This window comes from Hippocampus comes, unplaced genomic scaffold (assembly GCF_001891065.2).
Source record: "Hippocampus comes isolate QL1 unplaced genomic scaffold, H_comes_QL1_v1.1 C16662052, whole genome shotgun sequence".
Lineage (NCBI taxonomy): Eukaryota > Metazoa > Chordata > Actinopteri > Syngnathiformes > Syngnathidae > Hippocampus > Hippocampus comes.
This window is the reverse complement of record NW_017836067.1, coordinates 1-659: the sequence shown is the minus strand read 5'-3', so window position 1 is coordinate 659 and position 659 is coordinate 1. Positions and strand designations below refer to the sequence as shown.

The 659-nt window shown below is 55.5% G+C and overlaps 1 protein-coding gene across 1 annotated transcript; it reads left to right on the top strand.

Annotated features, from left to right (window-relative positions):
• Positions 1–15: 15 nt before the first annotated feature.
• Positions 16–645, top strand: LOC109508847 (cGMP-dependent protein kinase 1-like; the record flags this gene model as incomplete). Its single annotated transcript, XM_019858795.1, has 3 exons — positions 16–168; positions 233–396; positions 466–645. Coding segments are annotated over 3 exons (497 nt in total), but the record flags the coding sequence as incomplete, so codon positions are not given.
• Positions 646–659: the final 14 nt, after the last annotated feature.

The window sequence follows — 659 nt, the reverse complement described above, 5'->3', positions numbered from 1 at the left end:
ACATCCCGTTGTTTTTGTGCCACCAGGGGCTCATTTGACGACGGGACCACGCGATTCTACACGGCGTGCGTCATCGAGGCTCTGGCGGAGCTCCACTGTAAGGGGATCATCTACCGGGACCTCAAGCCCGAGAATATCATCCTGGACCACAGAGGCTACGCCAAGCTGGTGAGTCCGCACGGCGCCGGTCAACATGATGACTGACGGAAGCGAGCCGTTGTTTGGCTGTTAGGTGGATTTTGGCTTCGCTAAGAAGGTGGGCCTGGGGAAGAAGACCTGGACCTTCTGCGGAACTCCCGAGTACGTGGCCCCGGAGATCATCCTCAACAAAGGGCACGACAGCTCAGCCGACTGCTGGTCACTCGGGATTCTGGTCTTTGAGCTTCTCAGCGGAAGGTCGGCGCAACGACGTCTCCGCCGTTAGCGTGTTAGCTTCAACACGTCATTCACTTCCTGGTACCGCAGTCCGCCGTTTTCCGGCTCGGACCCGATGAAGACGTACAACATCATCTTGAGGGGCATCAACATGGTGGAATTCCCTAAAAAGATCACCAAGAGTGCCGCCAACCTCATCAAGAGACTTTGCAGGTTGTGGCTGAGCAGAGATTCAGAAAACTTCAGAGTCGTGATCCTTCTGGTGATTTTGTGTGTGTGTGTGT